Source organism: Phyllostomus hastatus, unplaced genomic scaffold (assembly GCF_019186645.2).
Source record: "Phyllostomus hastatus isolate PE091 unplaced genomic scaffold, TTU_PhHast_1.1 phas_contig_468, whole genome shotgun sequence".
NCBI classification, from domain to species: domain Eukaryota; kingdom Metazoa; phylum Chordata; class Mammalia; order Chiroptera; family Phyllostomidae; genus Phyllostomus; species Phyllostomus hastatus.
Window position 1 is genome coordinate 1,405,863 of NW_025333884.1, and position 22,339 is coordinate 1,428,201.

The 22,339-nt window shown below is 42.2% G+C and overlaps 1 protein-coding gene across 4 annotated transcripts; it reads left to right on the forward strand.

The window, feature by feature from the left end:
- The first annotated feature begins 734 nt into the window (after nt 1–734).
- On the forward strand, nt 735–22,250 carry ZNF45 (zinc finger protein 45). 4 transcript variants are annotated; one of them, XM_045845356.1, is made up of 8 exons: nt 754–792; nt 3,453–3,529; nt 9,277–9,396; nt 9,488–9,560; nt 10,981–11,027; nt 13,770–13,896; nt 14,625–14,720; nt 19,105–22,250. In XM_045845356.1, the coding sequence occupies exons 5-8, from the start codon at nt 11,013–11,015 to the stop codon at nt 20,922–20,924; spliced, it is 2,058 nt and encodes a 685-aa protein (XP_045701312.1). In that variant the 5' UTR covers nt 754–792; nt 3,453–3,529; nt 9,277–9,396; nt 9,488–9,560; nt 10,981–11,012; the 3' UTR covers nt 20,925–22,250. The 4 variants fall into 4 exon arrangements, with proteins under 4 accessions (XP_045701315.1, XP_045701313.1, XP_045701312.1 ...); XM_045845357.1 differs by lacking the exon at nt 9,277–9,396 and having other exon boundaries at nt 742–792; XM_045845358.1 differs by lacking the exon at nt 9,277–9,396 and having other exon boundaries at nt 760–792; nt 3,453–3,533.
- Nucleotides 22,251–22,339: the final 89 nt, after the last annotated feature.

A 22,339-nucleotide genomic window follows, 5' to 3' on the forward strand; every position in this document is an offset into this window, starting at 1 on the left:
ATTACATTTCAGTAAAAAGTGCAAGAATTATGTGATGTGATTCCTTAATTTGAACTCAAAGCAGAATTTTATCCAAGATATTCTATAGGATGGATATTTGCTATACTATGTGTTCTCCTATTTCCTGCCAATGCGAGAAAACTAAAGCGAACCAAAAGCGAAGAATTTTGCTGCTTCTGTTCACATCCTGTTTGATGTGATAAAAAAAGGCTTGTCCAGTGTACTTCGGCCTTTTATTATCTCTACTTTTAGCTCACACATGGCACTCCTTTATAATTATTTTTCATATTTTCAATTCCTGTCACTTGTTAAAAGGAACAATGAGGAAAAGAAAACGCTACCCGAGTTGTACAAAGACCGGCTAGTCTATTTGCATTCCACCTGCTAATTCAAAGGGGAAATTTCAGGCTGGTGGGAAGCTCGGCTCCCCAGAGGATTCTGGGATGTGTAGTCCCGTCGCTTCCCGGGATTGGAGCACTTCGGCCCTGGAAAGCGCAGATGTGTTGCTCCCACGGAAAAATAATTGCTTATGGTCAGGTGTTATGCATGTATTGAGGCATTTCGACTACCAGGGGCTGAGCGAATCCTGCTGTTTTCCTAGACTCCGAGAAAATCGATACAGGTCGTGGGTTTTGGAGCCGGCCCTATCTCCTCGGGCGGTGGGTGGCGGGGCCGGGCAGCTGATCTTGTTCTCCTCTGGGATGCCGGGAAATGTAGTCCATGAGCCCCGCAAAGTAGAAGATAACTTCCGCTGCAGGAGGTTTAGCTCGCGGCCTCGTTTCTCTCCGGGAGGTGAGTGGGCCCCGGGATCCCACAGCCTCTTTCAAGTTTTCTGACCTGGTGGGATCAGCCGGGCCGGCCCCGGTCCCAGAAGAAAAGCCGCGGTTCGAGGCAGAGAGGGTTTGAGGGGCCCGGCGCGACGGGGCGGGCGCTTGCCTTCCCCTGGCCCCAGCCCCTGCGTTTGGGGCGTTTCGCGAGTACCCAGGTTAGGGGCCTACCGGAGTCACCTAGGGTTTGAGGGTCTCCCCGGCTCTCCCGTTAATCCGCCTTCCCCCACCCCTTCCACACTCTTGTCACTGTCCAGCCATATAACACTGGTGAGAACTTTAATCTATGCCTCAGTTTCCTTTTCTGTAAGAGGATGATAGTACAAAGTTTGTGTTTGTTTTGCGAATCAGTGGTATAGTACAAGCGAAATGGTTTGACAGTTCAGACATCTGGCAAGGCGTGAGCGGTTAACATTAGTATTGTAATCAGAAAAGTATCCCTTTCTCTGCAAGTTCCTCGAAGTTCCACTGGCTCTTTCTGATCCCCACAGAAAAGCAGGCTATGCCCGGGCTGCTTATGACCTGTTTTTAAGGAAGAGTGAGTCACAGATTTCCCCTGGTGTTTCCAGGATGAGACAGGATGGTGGTATATGCCAGCCTCCTTTCCTTGTCCAGCCCTGTGTTCTGAAAGGGGGCTGTAGAAAGGAGGGGCGTGAGCCCGGGGTCCTGGGCTGCACTGTCCCACTGCAGCAGGACTTACCATTCATTACTCTTCTTTGTCTGTTCCAAGCGGTAGAAGGCATTTCATTCATTAGCAAATGTTTCTGTTACAAAGGTGATCGTTTATTGTTAAATAATTGTGACAATATGTGGAACATATATAGGACATGTGTGCTGGACATAATAATTAAACATTGAGTGCGAAGTATCATTCTGAGGGCTTTATAAAAATTAACATATTTAACCTTCATGAGGCCCTGTGAAACGAATATTGTTATGACCTCTACTTTGCAGATGAGGAAAGAGAGAGAGAGCAGTGACTTAACCATCACACTGCTGGTGAGAGCAGTAGGGTTTGCATCTAGGGCTTGCATTCCGTATATCTTTGTATATCCTTGGTCCCACAGTTTCAAATCCCAAAATTGGAATTAGGAAACAAAGTAGAAAAACTATCTACAGAAATATTCAACCATAGGAAACTGGCTGCAAAGTAGTCATCTGGGATCAAATTGTGGAGGTAGGTTGGAATTTTATTGTAGAGGATTTTGAAAGTAGGGTATGTGAGTTTGAACTGACTTATAAATTTTTGAAAGTGCTTAATTTGATTTGTGATAATATTTGTAGTCCATATTCTGGTTATGGTAAAAAATGCACATTCATTGTAATGAATTCAGATAATACCAAAATAAAGAAAAACATTAAGAATTACCCATAGTACGCCCTGGCTGGTGTGGCTCAGTGGATTGAGCACCAGCTGTGAACCAAAGGGTCACTGGTTTGATTCCCAGTCGGGGCACATGCCTGGGTTGTGGGCCAGGTTCTAGCGCTCAAGAGGCAACCACACATTGATGTTTTTCTTCCTCTCTTTCTCCCTCCCTTCTCCTCTCTCTAAAAATAAATAAATACATAAATTTTTAAAATAAAGACTTACCCAAATACTAGAATATAGACAGTTATTAACTTTTAAAACACATGTCTGTTTAGCACGTTTAAAATGTGTGTGTGTGTATATATATATATATATATATATATATATATATATACACACACACACACAAATACATATATTATGACATTGGTGCCACACTCTGTATAGTTACCCTCTGAACTTTTTACTATGGAAATGTCCAAACACACTGAAAGTATAGCATCATGAACTTCTATATAACAATCACCCTGCTTCAATCCTTGCTAATCTTACTGCTTTTCTTCTTCCCATGTACACATTTCTCCCTCTCTAGTAAGATAGTATAGTAAAGTATAGACTATAGTCTAGTATAGTAAAATACTATGCTCTAGTATTTTAAAGGAAATGTCAAAGTCAGTAGGACTTAAAAATTACCATAAATTCTTTATATGTGATGACCAAGGGAGGAGAGATTGTGTTAGTTTGCTAGAGCTGCTGTAAGAAAATGCCACAGACTGGGTGGCTTACACAACAGAGATTCATTTTCCCACAGTTTTGGAGCTGAAAGTCCTAAATACAGATGTCAGCAGGTTCAGTTTCTTCTGAGGCCTCTCTCCTTGGCCTGCACATGGCCACCTTCTTCCTGTGCTCTCACGTGGCCTTTCCTCTGTGGCTTGCATGCTCCTCCTGTCCCTCGTGCATCCAGATCTCCTTTTATAAGGACACAGCCAGATTGGATTAGGTCCCACCCTATTGTTCTTATTCTAACTTAACTACCCCTTTAAATACCCTACCTCCAAGTACAATCACATTCTGAAGCGCTGTGGGTTAGGGCTTCAACAGACAAGTTTTGGGGGCATTCAACTCATGACAGATGTTAACTGCAACTCTAAAGATTCTGCTCTTAGCAATGTTACTTGTATGACAAAGTTAGAAAGACTCAGGGAAGGAAGATGATTTTTTTTTTTTTTTGGTCTTTAGGAGTTATTCTTAACCACTTAGAAGTTACTGTTGCATATTCTCTCTCAGTTTCTTCTCTCTCTCCTGTTGGGCTGCAGGGACCTGTTTCATGGACCTCGTCATATTCTTCTCAGAGTACCCAGCAAGAGGGCAGCAGAGAGGAGTTAGTTACCCAGTGAGTAAGTGTGATTCACGTAGCCATCCAAAAGGGTGCTACAGCCTTGGATTAGAGAACAGAAAAGAAAGATAATTGATATCCACATTCCTTGTCTTTTATTTTGCTTTTGGTGGGTTGTAGAATCTACCAACTTCCTGAGTATTTAAAAGTCGGTGCACACTTATGCACGATATTGTCATGATCTAAAACAAATCTCCTTAGAGACACTTCACATTCATGTTCGATTTTGTGTTTGTTGCATGGGGACCAGAATGGAGATGGTGAGAATGGTTCACATATGTCGGGCCCCTTGTATGACTCAGAGAATTTCCACTGCTCTCCTGTACTAACTCATTTTTTTAAGATCGTATTTATTTATTTATAGACAGAGGGGATAGGAAGGAGAAAGAGAGAGAGACACACATCAATGTGTGAGAGATACATCAGTTAGCCTGCAACCCAGGCATGTGCCCTGACCAGGAATCAAACCAGTGACCTTTTGGTTCACAGGCCAGCACTCAATCCACTGAGCCACACCAGCCAGGGCTCATTTTCTTTTTTCTATAATGGTGCTAGTATGGGTCTCATTTTAAAATGAAGAAACAGGCACAGACAATTGAATAAATGACCTGGAGGCATAGTCAGCAAGGTGCAGAAAGTCCAAAACCTAAAACTAATTTGCCAGAATCCGAGGTCAGCAGCTAGATTTGAAGCCTAGCTCTAGTGCTCTGTGCCCGGACAACACTGGGCAGGTCACTTAGCTTCTCTGTGCCTCCATCGTCTTACCTGTTGAGTAAGGGTAATACCTACATCCTGAAGTTTTTGTGAAGGTTAAATGAGAGATGAGCCCCAATTTGTGTAGCACAGTGGATTGAGCACGGGCTTCAAACCAAAGGGTCTGCAGTTCAATTCCCAGTCAGGGCACAGGCCTGGGTTGCAGGCCAGGTCTCCAGTACGAGGTGCATGAGAGGCAACCACAGACTGATCTTTCTCTCCCTCTCTTCTTCCCTTCCCCCCTCTCTAAAAATGAATAAATAAAATCTAAAAAAGAGAGAGAGATGATATGATATGTAAAATGCTGGAAATATGCCTGGCACATAGTAGATCTCTATGTATTATAGACTAGAGTTGTCCTTTTTCTATTATAGATGAGTATACAGCATGAAAAATGTGGCAAATTAGTGAAAGGACAAAAAAGTCTTTGAAGGCATTCTTTTCTCCCCAACTTTCTGCTTTGGTACTTCAATTCCATCACACAGTTGAGCAAAGATAAATAGCTTCTGTGATAACCATTGTTCAAACCTAAAGCTAATTTGCTGTCTTACGAACTTAGAGAATCTCTGGGGGGTGTTTGTGTGGTCCCTACTGATTTAAAAAGGTCTAAGTCTGTGCTATCTAATATTGTAACCATTAGCCACGTGTGACTTTTGAGCACTAGAAATGTGGCTAGTGCTAATTAAGACACACAATGGATTTCAAAGACAGTATGAAAAAAGAATGTAAACTATCTCAGTAATTTTTATATTATAAGTTGAAATGGTAATATTTTAGATATATTAAAATAAAATTTATCATTAAAATTAAGCTGACTTCTTTTTATATTTTTTATTGAATTTATTGGGGTGACTGGTTAATAAATTATATAGGTTTCAGGTGTACAGTTCTATAATACATCATCTGCATATTTTATTGTGTGTTCACCACCCCAAGTCAATGTGTCTACTAGAAATGTTTAAATGACCAGGTAGCTTGCGTTATATTTCTGTTGGGACAGCAGAAATGGAAGCCTCGCTTTTCACTCTGAGGATTTGCCTCCAGGGGCATTTACAAGTCACTCTTGCCTCTTACACCTCCAGGGGCATCTTACAGTGAAGAGAAGCAGGTAATCAGGAGGCCTGAGTGCCAGGCCCTGCCCCACCCTGCCCCTGGCTTCCTGGGCGCCCTTGGGCAGTTCACAGAACTCCGGGAGAGGCACAGTAGAGTAGTGTGTAGTTCTCAAACTCTGGTCACATCAGACTCTCCTGGGGACTCGGTGACAAATAGAAAGACTCCGGCCTTTCACTGTTTCAATGCATGGAGCTCTGTTAGCTTTTGGGGTGATTTTGATGCTGTTCTGGTCACCTCCTATTCACCCTGTTTAGGAAGGAGGATAATTATTGTCTCAATCTTTAGAATTTTTAGGAAGATCAAATAACACACTACATGTCAGGCATTCATGTAAATGGTGCCCTGGTAGGTAGCAAGTAAGCTGCTGTGAATGTCAGCTACTGTAACTACTATTGGGAGTGTTTTGTGACTGGCCCCCATTTCCTTGTGGACAAAATTAGGTGGTTAGAATTGGTTTTGGTATCCCCTCTGATCCTAACAAACCTTGATTCTAATCCTTTTTATCAGCATCAGAGAGGAAGAGGAGCTTGTAATTTGTGCTCACCCTTTAATTTTTTTTCCCCTTGGGCAATGGGGCAGTCTGTCAGGGTTAGTAGAACAGTTGGAGGTGAAAAGCCCAAAGTCTGGCTGAACCTAGAGGACTGTTTTTGGTCGACTTTACCCAGGTGTGATCAGACACCAACAGCATCAACATCACCTGGGACACAAATGGAGATTCTGAGTCCCTGTCCTTGGTCTTCTGATTTAGAATTTTTGGGGGTGAGACATAGGCAGCTGTATCTTTTTACTTTTTATTTTTTAGGGAGAGGGGAAGGGAAGGAGAAAGAAAGGGAGAGGAACACCTATGTATGGTTGCCTCTCACGCGCCCCCTACTGGGGACCTGGCCTGAAATCCAGGCATGTGCCCTGACTGGGAATTGAACCCACAACCCTTTGGTTCACAGGCTGGCACTCAATCCACCAAGCCACACCAGCCAGGACAAGCAGCTGTATCTTCACAGGGTCTCCAGTCGATTCACAGTCCATTATAGTTTTCGAAGGATTGGTAGAAAGAACCGACTTCATTTTTTACAAAAAAAAAAAAATTCTGATTCCCTCTGGCTAAATCACACCACCTTCAATATCAGATATCAGGATGGCTGTTTCTCTCTTGATTCAGGTCTCTGCCTAAACGTAAGAGCGGCCTTCCATGACAGAAACTTCATCTGTAACAGCCCTTCCTTGTGCCTCTCACCCTGCCTTCAGTTCCTCACAGCACCTCTCACCCTGTCACTGGTTTGGTATCATCTTTGTTCCCCATTATAATGTCAACACCATGGGGTTAGGGGCTTTGCCTGTTTTGAATTTAGAGGGGAGTGATTCTTTTAATTTAATTTAATTTTTAACTTTCAAATATTATTTCAAACATTAACAATCTTCTCTTTAAATGCAAAATAACTGATAAAAAGAAGAACATTGAAAAACATACCATACACTACTAACCCTTTGCTCCATAACAGACAGCCTTTGGTACTTGCTTTTAGGTAATTAGGGGGAAAGAACCCTTAAAATTATTATTTCTATCCAAATGAAACATACTTGAGGTATTCTATTTAACAGAGGTGTGATCTCCATTCAAAAATGGTTTCTCAGTTCATTAGCAGCCTTGCCCCATGCTGTTCCCATCCTTTCCTTCTAGAGCTGATCTTTGTTTGAGCCAGTGTTCCTAAAACTGGCGACAGTCACAAATATGGACGCTTCATGGACTGTGTGTCACTCCTGCACAGGGGCCATGCTAATCTCCTCAGTATTGTTCGGAGCTGCTCGGGAGTGGTTCTCGGTGTGGCCGGCTCTCTGCTGACAGTCTCCCTGGCCCTGGCCTCTTCCCACTCAGATCTCCTGTCTGCTGGGAGAGGAATCTGTTTCCAACACGAAAGTAATCTTACTCTCCCCTCCTCAAGTCCTCTGCCGCTTTCCTGCTGCCCTGTGGATGTAACCGGGACTTGCATATCATCGTGGTTTGAATCCTGCCTTCCTGCTGTCCTTTTCTGTCTGTCTGTCCTCACTTATGTTGCAACATTGGTTCTCTAGCAGTTTTTTGGTAATTCTGCTTCTCTTGGGCTAATAAGGACGTGGTCATCCTCCCAGGTGCAGATCAAGCTGCCTTTATGTAGAACCCGCTCCACCTGAGTGCGGGCCCTGAGGCCAGGACCTTGTGCCTCCAGAGGACCCTGGTCACTCCTCTGCTACTTGGCATGTGTAGTATAAGTAGGAGCCTGGGTAATTGTGTCTCTTTCAATAAGATTTCCATAAGTGTTCAACAAATTGGTAGATGGACTTAATGAAGAATTAATGTTAGCCTGGCCCAAGTCAGTGTTGCTCAGATGGTTTTTAGCTTTGTCCCATAACTAAAAGATTGCAGGTGAGATTCCCAGTCTGGGTGTGGGCACTTTTGTGACCCCAAGTCTGGACACATATGATCCCCAAACATCTGATCTAGGTGTTGATCCCTGGTCTGGGTGTGTATCGATGTTTCTGTCTCTCCCTTTCTCTCTCCCTTTCCCTCTAAAAAAAAGCAGTGAAAAAGGAAAAGGTCCTCAGATGAGGATAAAAAGAAAAATAAGTTAGCATGTCTAGTGATAATTATGCAGGCAATGAAGTAATTGCTCTTGAACCCATTCTGTGGATTTCACAACAGGATTCCATGTAGGCATGTTTTAAAAATGGTATTTTTAAAAATCTATAGCCTCTTTTCCTTCTAAAGATGATCTTGATCTTGCCTGAGGACAGCAAATGTGGTGAAAGACTCAGAGGAAAAACTTAGAGATAAAACCCCTGCTCTCCAAGTCCTCCCAACTGGGATCAGACTCAGATCTTACAACTCAGAGACCTTAGATCAGTTCATCTAGGCTCCCCATGTGCCTCTGCCTGACGGCGGGTTCATTCCTCAGGACACCGCCAAGCAATTACTGTGTTACAGGTACTGTTTTAGGTGCTGGGGCCATAACGCCGAGGAAGCAATCACAAGGGAGGCAGTTGACTTACTCATTGTCCCCTTTCCCCTGGAGGTAATGGAAAGCTCTCCCTGCAAATCACTCTTACTGAGCAGAAGTCGCTGGGCAAATATAGAGCCAGAACAAAGTGACTTACAAATTCCAAGGGTATTTCTTCCAAGACTGGAAGGTTTGACATTGCCCTCTTTCATACTAGGGTTCTTCTATCTGAAGTCGAATGACTAATCATAATTAACTAATAAATAATTGAGCAATAGTTAACTAATGATAATCTCTTAACTTAGGCATCTTACTCTCAATTCCCACCTCCCCCCCTCTCCCACCCCACAATCCAATTTTTACTCTGAGAGCTACAAGGAGAACTTGGGTCAGAGCCACTGCGTGTGGTCGGGCAGGGCCCTCGTGCACAGGCTCCAGGAGGAAGGGGTGTGGGTATCCAGACTCCAGCCGTGCACTGCTCATCAAACTGTGCAGCTGCAGCCTGCCCAAGGAAGGGGTGCCTTGACTATGTAAAGCAGCCACATGGATGACTGCGAGTGAATGTTTAAGCTGCTGGACACTGTTCCAAATGTTTTATGTGTAGTCATCTAGACTGACTAACTTCCCTGTGCAGTTTTATGACGTGGTGGTGATTATTGTGATCCCCAACATTCAGATCGGTCGCTGAGGCACACAGGACTAGCAAGTCGGAGAGGCCAGTATTCAAAGATCAGTGGGCTCACTGCAGGGCCTAAGCGTTCACAGCTCCTTCCTCTTCTCGCTCAAGCAGCTTCTTTGGCTTCACGTCCTCTCCCTGTTTCTGTCTCTCCTTTATCGCTAGCTCTCAATCCCTCTTTTCTTTTCCGGTGATCCCTTAAACTCCCATCTGCTTATATTTGTCTTTAGAAGCAACAGAGAGACAAGATCCAGAGTACTGGCCCTGCTGTGAGAGCCTCAGCTTCCCCATCTGTGAAGTGGGAACGACAGTCCTCTTCCTCATTGATTGAGAATGTCCTAAAATGCCAGGTGCTGTGCCAGCGGCATCACATGAATTAGCTCATTTGTTCCCCCACGATAATCCTGGGACCAACATTCTGTTTTTATCCCCCTATTACAGCCAAGGATCGGCCCAGAGGTGTAGGCAATTGGGCCAGAGTCACGCGACGGACACAACAGTAGCTTCTTCCCAGGTACGTGGGAGGTACCTTAATGAAACAATGCCAAAAACTTCACAAGGCCTGCAGTGTATCTTTAGTGCTTATTTTATGTTAAACATTGACATTTTGTTATTTATTTTTACCATGACTGTGATTGCTATAGCTTGTTCATTTAAATGACATAGTACCTGATTACCTAGCTTGTGGTTAAATAAATCCCACAGAGTCACAGGTTTTTCATTTCTTTTCACCTCCATGATAGTCTTTTTTCTAAATTATTTTTTTAATTTTTATTTATTTATTTTTTAGACAGAGGAGAAGCGGGGGGAGAAAAACATCAATGTGTACTTGCCTCTCACATGCCCCCCACTAGGACCTGGCCTATAGCCCAGGCATGTGCCCTGACCAGGAATCGAACTGGCATCCCTTTGGTTTGCAGGCCAGTGCTCAATCCACTGAGCCACACCAGCCAGGGCTCCATGAGAATCTTTTTAAGGCCCTGCTTTTGAAGTAAATTTGGCAAGGACTTAACACCTTTTTAAAAACAGTCACCCACCTAGTCAAATTCATAGAGAAAAGATAGTGTTCAGCAGGGGCTGAGGGGAGCAGGGTAGAGGGTTATTGTTCGATGAGCACAGTGTTCCAGTGCGGGATGGTGAGAATTTTCTGCACGTGGGTCGTGGTGATGGTTGCACAATATGAGTGCACTGAATGAATATACAAGTAAGTGGTCAAAATGGTAAGTTTTCTTATGTATGTTTTATACAAGAAAATTGTCTATGTAATCTTAAATATTATTGCAAAGACATCAAGTTAAGTATGAAAAACCAGAGAGAATAACATGTTTCAGGGGTTAAAGGTGATTTTCCTACAACAGAGCAACAGCCTCTGAAGGCTCCATTGATAGAAACCATTTATGAGGCCAAGTTTTATGTTCATGAATATTACTTGCTTTTCTGCTGCTACTAATGAGGTACCTGAAAGTGTTCTTTTAGTTTTCTGCCCACTCACTCTATTCTTCAACAGTCCTGTGAGTTAGGGGCTCTTAATTGCTCCATTTTACAGATGAGACAATCAAGGCATGAAGCTATTAATAATTTGCCCAAGATTTCACAGCTAATAAATAGCTGTGTCATCTGGCCCCAGAGATTGCTCTCTTAATGTGGGCACTTGACTCTCAATTTCCACTCTCCCCAGGTTCAGATTCTGTACCCAGAGAGCTCCATGAACTTGTATTAGGGACACCATGTGTGGTGTTGCTCACTGCGCAGGGTCTCTTAGCTGGGGGGGCGGGGCCTAGAACCCAGTCCGCACTCTGCTCATCAAGCCCCCCACTCCCCTTAGGGAAGGGGCACCATTGCTTTTTCACGTAAACCAGCCATGTGCGTTAGTGACATCCTTGGCCAGAATCTAATGGCTTTTTTTTTCTCTTTCCCCCTTGTGCCTTCCCAAGACTCAGCCCTTCTCCAAAAGAAGGAGGACAAAATGACCAAGTTCCAGGTGAGTTGGGTGTGCCTGTCTAGGTTTTGAATTGTCATCTCATTTCTCTGTGAGTAGACACATCCCGTTTCTTTTTCTGGGGAAGGATTAAAGAGAACAGTAGGCATGTGGGACCCTCTCAGTTGCAGTGAAAAATAAATCTCCTACTTTACTACTGTTTTCCTTACAAAACATCTGTTTTCATTTTTCTATGTTCTTTTCCTCACATGCATTGCTAACTTTATATTTGTAATTATTCTATCACTTAAATTCTCAAATTATGCCTTTTCTGATTAATATTATATATGCTACATTTTTCTTTATCTCTTTTTATTAAAAGATATTTTAATTTATTTTTAAAGAGAGGGAAAGGAAGGAGAAAGAGAGTGAGAGAAACATCAATGTGTAGTTGCCTCTCATGTGCTCTGTACTGGGGACCTGGCCTGCAACCCAGCCAGGACTGGGAATGTGCCCTGAATGGGAATCAAACCAGCGACGCTTTGTTTTGCAGGCCAGTGCTCAATCCACTGAGCCACACCAGCCAGGGCTATACCCTACATTTTTAATGGCAACATATATTCCCTTGAATTGATGTACTCTGTGTGTGCCTCTCATTCATTTTTCCCATTCATGGACATTTAGGTAGATTAGAATTTTTACTGTTTTAATGAGCATTGTAATAAGACTTTTCCTATTATGACCATTTTCCTCAAAAGTAAATTTGGAAGAGTTTGCCATTCTTTGTTCTTAATGTTTAGGAACTCCAAATCGAAAAAGCATGTTTGGTATGTGGAAACATAGGTATTTTGTGTGTAGAATATCTCAGTGCAGCATGGTGCAGCAGGCCCTAACTGACACGTCACACACAGAGAATATTATTAGGTATCCTTTTTTTCTTTAAAGTTTCTTAAAATCAAAGCTATTAATGCACACAGTTTAAAGAGTCAAATAAAGGTCATTTTATAAAGCATATATGAGAAGCCACAGCTCCTTGTCCATGTCCTTCCCATCTGCCCCTCCCCCCCAGGCAGCCCCTCTCAACTGTAGCTGATAGTTTTGGTGTTGAGGGAAACCAGGATGTCACTCCAAAATATGCCTCTTGGACATAAAAACTATTTTGAGCTGAAGACAATTAAGAAGCAGCAAATTCAGGAAAAGCTCTCCCTATCCTTCTCCCTTTTCTGTCTAAAGGCAGAATATAAATTCTCCTTTTCCTGGGATAGTTCTTACCCTCCCAGAGATGCACCAGAGGAATCTGCAGACAATCCTTACTCCATTAGTTCCCTCCTGTATATTTCCCTTCCAACAGTTTGCCATCTTAGGAAGCCTAAAACTGATTTCCTTTGTCTTGTTATTTCTCTACAAAGTTGTTCTTTGTTGATGCCACGTAAGCCAGAGTTCTAACCTGCTCCTTTGAGTTACTTTTCATTGAGGTTTCTCCCACATGATGTGTGCTGCGTATATTAATAAACTGTTTTGCTGTCATTAACTGATCCAGCTAAAAAGCTAAGATGGGTAAAGTTTTGCCTCCCCTGTCGTGTCTGCTCCCACCCTTGGCATTGTCTGCATTTTTACAACAAGTGTGCATTGCTTTGTTATTTCTATGTGGTCTACAGTTAGAATGGGTTGCCAGGTTTAGCACAGGGCATCCCCAGGCAGTGCAGAGTGCCCCAGTGGTCACTGGGTACTGGCCAGCAGCTCCTCCAGCACTTGCTCCTGGCAGTTGCTGTGGACCAGCAGCACCTCGCTGATCCAGTCCTGCTGGAAGCCCATGTCACTGAACTATTCCTAGAGACGCAGGAACTGCCCTGCCTGGCTCTCAGAGAACTGGAATATCTCCATGGCCTCCTTCCCCAGGCCCTCCTCATAGCCCTGCCTCAGCAGCTGGTCACAGGTGCTAAAGTCGCTGAGAAACTGGCTCGATCTCTGCTGTCCCGTTTTTTGCAGAGCCATGATGGCCCTATGCAGGGGATACCCCAGGGCGACCACCGGCCCCATAAGGTCTTGCTCCTCATTGATGAATTGATGAGATTAAGAATTATCTGGCCCAAAATGTCAGTTGTGTCAAGGATGAAAACTCATGCTGTATGCAAAGCTATGCAAGAATAATAGCAAAATATGAGTGAAAATATTTATGATATATATGCTAAAGAAACAAAACTTAAAATCTCTAATAGAAATTTTACGGTCATAATATTAAAAAACCAATTGGAGTATGAGCAAAGAACAAGAACAGGGACTTAAGAAAAAGTGAAGATGGCCAGCAAATATATGAAAATATGATGAGTTTATCGTTTACCAAATAAGTACAAATAACCAAAATAACTTGTTTTTTACCCAGGACTTAAAAACACTGGTTGTATCCAATGTTGTATATGGTACGGAGAGTCAGGAATGCTTATATTCTGTTCAGAGCAGGATAAGATAGGGGAAAGTTGAAAAGAAAGTCTGCTATTTTACATAATAATTTTGAAGTTGCATATTCTTTGACATTGTACTTTCACTTCTTGAAATATCCAAAGAAAATAATTAGGGAGCTAATATCCATATGAAAAGTTGTTTTTTCCAGCATATATTATGAAAAGAAAAAATTAAAACATAATATGTATTATTTGGAATGTGTAACTACATTATGGTAAAATTGACTCTGGTCTCTTAGAATCTGGAACCACTTTGTACACATTCTTTACACTTTTCTCAGTGTTGTCTTCTCCCAGTGGAGGCTGGTTGTGAGACTGAGGTTTCCTGTGTTTGGTGTTGTAGGAGGCCGTGACCTTCAAGGATGTGGCTGTGGTCTTCACGGAGGAGGAGCTGGGGCTGCTGGACCCGTCCCAGAGGAAGCTGTACCAAGACGTGATGGTGGAAAACTTCCGGAACCTGGTCTCAGTGGGTGAGGGCAGGCGCTCTGAGACTGAACGTCAGTCCCCTGCGGTGTTTGTGTCCTTGGCTGTGCAGAACTTTGATGAAGCTCTTCAACTGGGTTCCTGTTTTCTAAGCAGCAAGAGACACAGTGATGGCATTTTTCTGGTCTTCCTCCCCCAGAAGTGTGTTTTGTGAATGGATTGTCAGTTGGGAGTGAGACTATTACATGTTTTTGGCCTTTCTCAAACTGTGTCATCTCCAGTGAGTGGGTCATGACACCCTTTAGGAAACTGTGCCAGCATTTTTTAATGAAGTAAAATAGGGGAGAAAGTGTCAGAGCCCCTGGCAGTGACTGCACATGGACAAACCTGCAGCCTGTTGCCAGGACCAGTATGAGAAATGGTGGAGAGACTGTGATGGAAACAGATATTATTTTAAAACGTTTTAACAGTTTTTATTGAGCTATAATATGTATACACACATACCTTACTATACAATATGACTCACCCATTGAGAGTATACAATTCAGTACTTTTTAGTATATTATCAAATAGATGTTTTCCCCTGTAATTTATACTTATGTCTACATATCCTGGGGATTTTGCATAAAACGTATCTCCTCTGGTGGGTCACAATTTACAGTTTGGAAAACACTCATTTTGATGTTCTGATGGTAGTGCAATGAGAAATCACATTTTTTCGTGATTTTGGCCTTTAATGTATTAACTTTTAATGTTTGTCCTTGCCTCTTCCCAGGGCATCAGTCCTTCACAGCAGATGTAATCCCCCAGTTAGAGAGAAAAGGAAAGCTTTGGGTGGTAAGGACAGCACCCCAGAGCCAAAGCTCCTCAGGTGAGAGCCGTGCAACTCAGTCCATCCTGCTTCTTGTCACCTCCACTGCCATGACACTGGTCTAAGTCACTTGTCACCTCCACCGCCACAACACTGGTCTAAGGCAGTGCCTAGTCTGTGGATTACTGCAGCCATCTTGGCATCATTCTCACTCTCTGTCTTGTTCTTTGACAGTCAGTTCTCCACTCAAAGTGATTTGTGCAAATGTTTGTCAGATCTTGTCAGTCCTCTGCTCAGAGCCTCTACTAGCTTCCTATTTGATTCAGAGTGAAATCCAAGTACTTCGAGTGGCTTATCCCATTCCCCGTGGCTGCTGCTCCCTCCCTCTCCCCCATCCCTCTATAAGTGTGACCTGTCACTTTCTGCCTCATTAGTCTGTAGACTAATTCCATCTAGTTTTGCCTCTTTGCCCTGCCAAGCATACCCCTGCCTCATACCCCTGTACTTGTTCTTTCCGTCAGGAGCATTATTTCCCCTTGTCATTCTCTCCACCTCTCCCTTACTTAATGTAGGGCTTTTCTCAAATGTTAACCTCATAAGAACAGCTTCCCGTGACCCCTCTGTTCAGAATACTTTCTTCCTCCACTCCCTTCCCTTACCCTGTCTTAGTTGGTGTCTAAGCACTGATCACCACTTAATCATATTAACATTTATTTTTATTTATCTTACTATATTCTCACTGGATTATAATCTCAGGAGAAGAAAAATTCTGTTTTTCTTATTACTATATCCTTAGTATATAGAACAGACTTGGAAGAAGGCAGGTGTGCTATAAATGTTTATTGAATGAATGATGGTTACATGGACCTTTTTCCACTGTTGACTGAGACCCTTAAAGAGTGGTAATAAAAAAATGTGAGATGAAGGCATCATTCAGAACAGTTTATCCTCCCAAGGAGTGTCTAAATTTATTAGGTGTTTTTGGATATATGTAGATATATATCCATTAAAGCACACCTAATGAAAACTTAGCTTTTCACTTTTAACCAAATTAATTATCATTTTCTCCCTGAATTTTCTGTAGCCTTTAGTGGTGAGTCATACTGTCTCGGTAAAGAACTGCCTTTTAGAATGAAGGTTCTTGATATCCTCTTTATACAGAGATTCCTTTACTGCTTACAGAGCACCTCTAATTTGTTTTTTGTTAATACTTGTCAAAAGCTACTAAATTTGCCCTGGCTGTGTGGCTTAGTTAGTTGGGTGCTGAAAGGTTATGGAATCGATCCCTGGTCAGGGCACATACCTGGGTTGCGGGGTGTATGGGGGAGGCAGCCAATCGATGTTTCTCTCACATCAATGTGTCTCTCTCCTTCTCTCTCTCCCCTTTTTCCCTCCCTCTTTCCCCTCCCTCTCTCCCTATCTCTCTCTCTCTCTTAAATCAATAAACATATCCTCAGGTGAGGACTTAAAAGAAAAAAACTATAAACTCATTTCAAACTTAATAAATCCTGCCTTCAGCTTGAAAAACAGTGGTGTGGTCCATATAGACAAATGAATCTATGTCTGTCAATTTGACAGTCTACTTTCACAGACATTATTCCTGAGGCCCTAAATATGGACTCCTACTTGAAAGTGGAAAAATTTTACACACACAGAAAGGAAGTACAAAAGAACTAGAGAAGCTAACAGTCCATAGGCCTGTGGCCACTTTTATACCTTATACTTTTTTTCCCTCCCAAGTGATTCTTGCCACAAGTGTGGGATCAGCATGATTTTCTCATCAGCAACAACCATTTGGTTCAGTCCCTGTCCTATTATGGTGACTATTTGAAAAAGCTCTTTTACATTTGTAATATAGTTCAGACTCCCAAAGAAGTTAAGCTGGGATTTATATACCTATTCAATATTTATTTATGTATGTATTTATTTTATTTTATTATTTATTTATTTATTTTAAAACATGCGCTGTTAGTTTTTCTGGATTTTTAAAAAAGATTTTATTTATTTATTTTTAGAGAGGGAAGGGAGGGAGAAAGAGAGAGAAAGAAACATCAATGTGCTGTTGCTGGGGGCCGTGGCCTGCAACACAGGCATGTGCCCTGACTGGGAATCGAACCTACGGATGCTTTGGTTCGCAGCCCGCGCTCAATCCACTGAGCTATGCCAGCCAGGGCTGTATGTATTTATTTATTTAAAGATTTATTTTTATTTTTAGAAAGAGGGGAAGGAAGGGAGAAAGAGAGGGGAAAAAACGTCAGTGTACAAGAGAAACATTGCTTGGTTGCTGCTCACACAACCTGGCCCACAACCCAGGCATGTGCCCTGTCGGGGAATTGAACCACTGAGTTTTAAGTTTGCAGGCCAGTGCTCAATCCATTGAGCCGTAACAGCCAGGGCTCAACATATATTTACTGAACACTGTGTCAGGCAGTGTTCTGGGAGTGGTGAGAAACGGGTGAACAATGTAAAATGCTCATCCCCATGGATATTGCATTCAAGTGAGGGAAAATATAAAGGACACAGGTAGTATGTCAGATGGTAAAATGTGTTGTTTAGAAAGAAGGGAAAGGTGTGTAGAGATTACCAGGGGTGTATTGTGGATAGGGAGACTTTACTATTTGCTTTTGGTTAGTAAAAGGCCTCACTGATAAGGTGTTATTTGAAGAGAAACCTGAAAAGAAGTAAGTAGCAAGCTGTCTGGCTAATTGGCAGAGCAGAGTTCTAAGAAGAACAGAAATCTTCTGTCCAGTGTTGACTTTGAGAATCAATTCTATGTCCTATTTATTTAATTTCACAATAGATTAGCTTCTAATTTTTTACCATGTTTCCCTTCTCAGGTTATAGGAACTTGAATTGCTATGAGGTTTGAGAGTAATGTGTATTGTTACTGTAAACCTTTATGCCCCAACCACCCGACCAGTTGTCCTCCTGAAGGATATTTCTCTGGCAGAGGGGAAGGAGCACTCTCTGCTTATACTCTGAACATTAGACACTCGGGAGAGAAAGTATTTTCTCCCAAACATGTTTTTCCAACCAGCCTGTTGCTTCTATGGCTCCTAACATTGGCGTAAACTTCCAATAAATAATTCAAAGCAAAGGTTTTCAACATTGCCTGGGAGCCCTGGCTGGTGTAGCTCAGTGGATTAAGCACCAGACTGGGAACCGAAGGGTTACCAGTTTAATTTCCAGTCAGGGCACATGCCTGGGTTGTGGGCCAGGTCCCCAGTAGGGGGCACATGAGAGGCAACCACACATTAATGTTCCTCTCCCTCACTTTCTCCTTCCTTTCTCCACTCTCTAAAAATAAGTAAATAAAATGTTTATTAAAAAGAAACATTGCCTGGGGACATCTCCTCTTAATTTGTCTGTAAGGGTTTTACTAGACATTTTGTGCATTTTGGTCAGATGTGCATGCGGTAGGCAGAAGGGAGAAGGCTTTTAATAAAGTGCAGTTTCATTTTTTTAAAGATTCCCTGGGAAGTAGTTTCTTTTTCTTTTTATCCAAAACAGATTTGTAAAAACTGTATTTATTATACTGTGCATAAACCTTTTATATTAAATAAATTTCAAATTACATTCTTCTCAAAGATGTTTCTAGTATTTCTGAGACCTCTTCCATGTGTGTTATGTACAGTGAACCCATTTTGAAAAAGCAGTGACGTAAGCAAGCCAACCCTAATGGATTACTAAAGCATTTCCCTGTTTTTATTTAAAAATCATAGGGTTCTGCTTTTGTATAACATTTGTACATCTAGCACTGTAAAATGCTGACACATTTTAAAAAACAGAAATGAAATAGAAATTCAGAATCCTTTTGACTCAGTGCTCTTACATTTTTTAAAAAGAGAACAAAATAATGCATGACTCAGAATTTTGGTGTGGTTGGCATGCCTCGCTTCATTTTACTTTTTAACCTGCTGCCTGTATGCCAGTGATGATGTGGCTGAGCTGTTTGTGCTGCCACTGCTGCCATAGCCATTTAAGAATCGCAGCTGCAGCTGCCTGTGACTGCATGAAACTTCCTACTACAGCAAGATTAATAACAACAGCATGCTGAGCAGATAAGGCCTTTTCTTGACTCGTTGAGCCTAGTTCAGAATCCTGCTCCACTGGCTGCTGAGGACGTGCAGTTGTGGGTTGCTGAGTTGTTGAGTTGTCTAAGAAATATTTTTCTTGCTCTGCAGCCACCAAATGTCTAACTTGTAGCTCACTTATGAAACTTAGTACTATTCTAAATAGGTATCATTGATGCATCATGAATGGGATCCTGGTGGATCATCTTTTGGTTTTTGGAGCCATACAAATCAGAGAATATGATGCATAATGATAAAAAATGGAACTTCTGGTTCAATAAAGCCTTAGGGTGTAAGCCTATGGTCATAACCTTGACATTTCAAAACAAAGCATTCACCTACCCATCACCAAATTCTCTTTATTCTTTTAGGAGACAAGACTCTAAATAACATGGAGATTATTCAAGAAGTTGGATTAAAGTACCTTCCACATGAAGAGTTTTTCTGCTCACAGATCTGGCAACAGGTTACCAAGGATTTAACTAGATGTCAAGATTCCATAGTAAATATTCAAGGAGCTGGCTCTCAGTTGGACCAACAAGCTGATACACTCTGTCAATATGAGGAATTTGGTAAAGCCTCTAATCAGAATTCGCATCTTAAGGTTCATCACAGTGTCCACACTGGAGAAAGACCTTACAGAGGCATGGAATGTGAGAAAGATTTTATTGAGGACTCTTGTCTTCAAATTAGCAAGATGGCCCTTGCAGGAGAGAAGCCCTATAAATGTGAAAAATGTGAAAATGCCTTCCGTCGGTTTTCAAGTCTTCAAGCCCATCAGAGAGTCCACAGTAGAGAGAAATCGTACAAGTATGATATGTCATGTAAGAGTTTTAGTCAGAAGTTATGTCTTCATCATCATCACCGAGTTCCTACAGGAGAAAATCCACACAGATTTGAGGAGTGTGGGAGAAATGTCGGGAAAAGCTCACATTGTCAAACTTCTCTGATAACCCACACGTTAGAAAAACCCTATAAATGTGAAGAGTGTGGGGTGGGCTTCAGTCAAAGCTCATATCTTCAAGTCCATCAGAGAGTTCACATGGGAAAGAAACCTTACAAATGTGAAGAGTGTGGGAAGGGCTTCAGTTGGCGTTCACGACTACAGGCTCATCAGCGAATCCACACTGGTGAGAAACCATACAAATGCAATGCATGTGGCAAGGGCTTTAGTTATAGCTCACACCTTAACATTCATTGTAGAATCCACACAGGAGAGAAACCCTATAAATGTGAGGAGTGTGGGAAAGGCTTCAGCGTGGGTTCACACCTTCAAGCCCATCAGATAAGCCACACTGGAGAGAAACCATACAAGTGTGAGGAGTGTGGGAAGGGCTTCTGTCGGGCCTCAAATCTTCTGGACCATCAGAGGGGCCATACTGGGGAGAAACCCTACCAGTGTGATGCATGTGGGAAAGGCTTCAGTCGTAGCTCAGATTTTAACATTCATTTTAGAGTCCATACAGGAGAGAAACCCTATAAATGTGAGGAGTGTGGGAAGGGCTTCAGTCAGGCTTCAAATCTTCTGGCCCATCAAAGAGGCCACACTGGAGAAAAACCATACAAATGTGGTACCTGTGGGAAGGGCTTCAGTCGCAGTTCAGATCTGAATGTTCATTGTAGAATCCACACAGGAGAGAAACCATATAAATGTGAAAAATGTGGGAAGGCCTTCAGTCAGTTCTCAAGTCTTCAGGTGCATCAAAGAGTCCACACGGGAGAGAAACCATATCAGTGTGCAGAGTGTGGGAAGGGCTTTAGTGTGGGTTCACAGCTTCAGGCCCATCAGAGGTGCCACACTGGAGAGAAACCATACCAATGTGAGGAATGTGGGAAGGGCTTCTGTCGGGCCTCAAATTTTCTGGCTCATCGTGGAGTCCACACTGGAGAGAAACCATACCGATGTGATGTGTGTGGTAAGCGCTTCAGACAGAGATCATACCTTCGAGCCCACCAGAGGGTCCATACGGGAGAGAAACCATATAAATGTGAGGAATGTGGTAAGGTCTTCAGTTGGAGCTCATACCTCCAAGCCCATCAGAGAGTTCACACTGGAGAAAAACCATATAAATGTGAGGAGTGTGGGAAGGGCTTCAGTTGGAGCTCAAGTCTTATAATTCATCAGCGCATCCATGCTGATGATGAGGGTGACTTTCCTTTAACAGAGAACTCATACAGGAAAGAAGCTTGATAACTTACATGTTTTAATACCTCAAGATGGGTGCTGAAAGAGTCCAATTACCAGACCTGCTATAGAAGACAAAACATTTGTGAAAGAGCCAGTCTTCAGGCAGAGCCCAGCATGTCACAGTGATTGGGTGACCATGCAGCAGAGAAGCCTCGTGAGAGTGGAGATAGGACTTCATGCAGAAACTTGACATTTAGTGAGTATTACACAGAAGAGAGGCTTAGGAAGGATGAGTCTGATTCAAAGTTAACCAACAGTACTAAGAGGGAAAAATCAGAAACCTATTCCCCTAGAATGTGTGGAAAGGGTAGTGACTTGGTAGACTGCCAGATGTACTCAGCCTTTTTTTCAGTGCCTAACACGTGTTCATTGTTAGGTGAGTAGAAGAGAGGACAGCCATATTTAACATTTTTATTCAGTTCACCTCCAGATATTTCTATAAAACTGTACTTAGGAGATGAATTCTGCAAGGCTTGGAGGACATTTCAATTATTAAAGACATGGGAGCAGTTTACCAACCTGCGGGTCCTGTGAACTGGTGTTTATCACAACAAAGGTTGCAACACTTTTGGAGGGTCCAGAAATCCATTCAGGACGTTGTGACCAGCACTTCTGTATGCTAGCAATTGAAGTGTAGTTTGCATGCAGTACATGCATAAATCTCAAGTTTACAGATTCATGACTTTTGACAAAGGTGTACATTTGTGTAACCACCAAGACCAATATGTACAATATTTCTATTAAACCAGAATATTTCCTTGTACATATTTCCAGGCAATCTGATCTCCAGTGGCAACAACTGTTATGATTTCTATCTCATAGATTAGTTAGGTCTGTTACTGAGCTTCATATGAGTTCAATATGTACTCTTTTGGATTCCTTATATACCCTTTTGTGTCTAGATTCTGGATTCTTTTGATCAAATATATGATCATCAGTAGATTCAGAGAAAGCATTTGACAAAAATATCTCTTCATGGTGAAAAGTCCTCAGTGAGATAAAAGTCATCTATGAAAATCTTACAAGCTAACATTCCATAAAATAGAATCTGTGATGTATCATTTCATGTTTTGGCAAAAGCTTATTGTCATATTTTTTTACCACCACAATGAAGAAAGTCCTTTGTACTCTTGTAGTCAATTCCTCTTTCCATTGCACCCCCAACATCCTGCAACCACTGGCCTGTTCTCTGTCTGTATAGTTTCCCTTTTCTAGAATGTCATATAAATGGAGTCATACTCTATGTAACCATTGAGTCTGGTTTCTTTCACTTAACAATGCTTCTGTGTTTCATCAGTCTTGATATATGTTATCAGTAGTCATTCCTTTAATGCCTGAGTGGTATTCTATTATATGGATGTACCATATTTTGTTTATCCACTTATGACTTCAAGGATATTTGGGTTTCCAGTTTTTAG